Below are 2500 nucleotides of genomic sequence, written 5' to 3' on the forward strand. Positions count from 1 at the left end.
TCACATTACATTACTGAAGGGCAATGCCATCCTACACTTCACATTACATTACTGAAGGGCAATGCCACCCTACACTTCACATTACATTACTGAAGGGCAATGCCACCCTACACTTCACATTACATTACTGAAGGGCAATGCCACCCCGGAAACAGATAGATATGACATTACACTTCACATTGCATCACTGAAGGGCAGTGTGTGTGTGTGTGTGTGTGTGTGTGTGTGTGTGTGTGTGTGTGTGTGTGTGTGTGTGTGTGTGTGTGTGTGTGTGTGTGTGTGTGTGTGTGTGTGTGTGTGTGTGTGTACCTGTTGAAGCTCTTGTAGTTGGGGAGCTGAGGCTGGGGCTGCAGTTCAGACAGGAGTGTGTGTGAGTGGGCGGGGTCAAGACCTAGAGCCTGTTGCCAAGGCGATGGGATGATTGGCATGGTGACGCGCTCAGGTGGAGCCTCACTCTCCACAGCATCAGTAGCATCAACTGACGAGGAGGAGGGGGGGGAGGAGGAGGAGTAGCGGGGGGGGGGGGGTAGAGGAGGAGGAGAGGAGCGGGGTAGAGGAGGAGGATGGAGGGGAGGGGGGGGGGGGGGGAGAAAGAGAGAGATGAGAGGGGGGGGGTGTGGAGGAGGAGGAGACGGGGGGTAGAGGAGGAGGAGAGAGGATGGGGGGTAGAGGAGGAGGAGCGGAGGGGGGGGGCGGTGGGGGGGGAGGAGGAGCGGGGGGGGGGGGGGTTAGAGAAAGAGAGAAAGAGAGAGATGAGAGGGGGTAGAGAGGGGGAGGGAGAGGAGAGAAAGAGGAGGTCGTGGGGATAGAGCAAGGGGTGAGGGAGAGAGGGAGGAGAGGTAGAGGAGAGGAGAGGAGAGAGGGGGGAGAGTGAGAGAGGGGGATGAGCAGGGAGGAGGGAGAGAGAGGGGGAGGGAGAGGAGAGGAGAGGAGAGGAGAGGAGAGGAGAGGAGAGGAGAGGAGAGGAGAGGAGAGGAAGAGGGAGGAGAGGAGAGGAGAGGAGAGGAGAGGAGAGGAGAGGAGAGGAGAGGAGAGGAGAAGAGAGGAGAGGAGAGGAGGAGGAGAGGAGAGGAGAGGAGAGGAGAGGAGAGGAGAGGAGAGGAGAGGAGAGAAGAGGAGAGGAGAGGAGGGAGGAGCAGGGAGGAGGGAGAGAGGGGGAGGAGGAGAGGAGAGGAGAGGAGGTGAGGTGAGGTGAGAGAGGAGAGGAGAGGAAAGGAGAGGACAGAAGAGGAGAGTAAAGGAGAGAAGAGGAGACAAGAGGAGACGAGAGGAGGGTGGAGGAGAGGAGAGGAGAGGAGAGGAGAGAGGGGGGGAGAGTGAGAGAGGGGGATGAGCAGGGAGGAGGGAGAGAGGGGGATAGGAGAGGAGAGGAGAGGAGAGGAGAGGAGAGGAGAGGAGAGGGGAGGGGTGGAGAGGAGAGGGGTTGGGTGGAGAGGATAGGAGAGAGAAGAGAAGAAGAGAGGAGAGGACGAGAGGAGAAGAGAGGGAGAGCAGAGGAGAGGAAATGGGAGGGGAGGGGAGGAGGGAGGAGCAGGGAGGAGGGAGAGAGGGGGAGGAGGAGAGGAGAGGAGAGGAGGTGAGGAGAGGAGTGGGGAGGAGAGGAGAAGAGAGGAGAGGAGGGTGAAGAGTGGAGAGGACAGGAGAGGAGAGGAGAGCAGAGGAGTGGGGAGGAGAGGAGAATAGAGGAGAGGAGACAAGAGGAGACAAGAGGAGAGGAGAGGAAGAGGATAGGAGGGGGAGAGGGGGGGAGAGTGAGAGAGAGGGGGAGGAGCAGGGAGGAGGGAGAGAGCAGAGGAGAGGATAGGATAGGACAGGAGAGGAGAGGAGAGGAGAGGAGAGGTGAGGAGAGGAGGAGGAGAGGAGAGGAGAGGAGGGGGCGGAGGGGGGAGAGGGAGAGAGGGGATAAAAATGGTCTAACGACGCCGATGGTGTGTACCACAGTGTGTAAGTGTGTGTGCATGTGAGTGTGTGTGTCACCGTAAAGGTGCGTACATGTGAGTGTGTGTGTAACAGTGTGTAAGTGTGTGTACATGTGAGTGTGTGCTTGGGAGGAGAGCAGAGGAGGTCTTGTAGACGTGTGGAGATACTTTTGTTCCAAATTCCAAGCAGTTGGTGCATTCCAGAGGTGCACCACCTGTTGGTAGCCTCTCTTGTAGTTCAATAGTCATGTCTTATAATGGACTTCAATGGGAGAAAAGACTACACACTACTAGGCTACCTGAAGAGGTCATCTATGCTGCTAGTGCAGGTGAAACACCTGTTGGTAGCCTCTCACTCCAACGGTATTCAAGTCTGACGCCCTAACCGCTTACCCATGACTGCCCTAATCCATGGATCGAAAGGCAGTGGAGCTCAGAGGGCATATTTGTAGTTCAACAGCCATATTTTGTAATGGGTTTCAATGGGAGACAAGACTACACACTACTAGGCTACCTGAAGAGGTCATGTTTGTGATTCCCTGTTGACGCGAGTTGGTCACATTACAGCTGACTAGAGCAAG

The 2500-nt window shown here is 56.5% G+C and overlaps 1 protein-coding gene across 1 annotated transcript in view; it reads right to left on the minus strand.

The window, feature by feature from the left end:
• The window catches only part of LOC134437466 (myozenin-2-like), a 15595-nt gene that overhangs the window by 811 nt on the left and 12284 nt on the right, over positions 1 to 2500 (minus strand). The window contains exon 5 of the mRNA XM_063186958.1: positions 310 to 478. Within this exon, the coding sequence (XP_063043028.1) occupies positions 310 to 478 (169 nt within the window). The remainder of the gene's footprint in view (positions 1 to 309; positions 479 to 2500) is intronic.

Source organism: Engraulis encrasicolus, chromosome 21 (assembly GCF_034702125.1).
Source record: "Engraulis encrasicolus isolate BLACKSEA-1 chromosome 21, IST_EnEncr_1.0, whole genome shotgun sequence".
Lineage (NCBI taxonomy): Eukaryota > Metazoa > Chordata > Actinopteri > Clupeiformes > Engraulidae > Engraulis > Engraulis encrasicolus.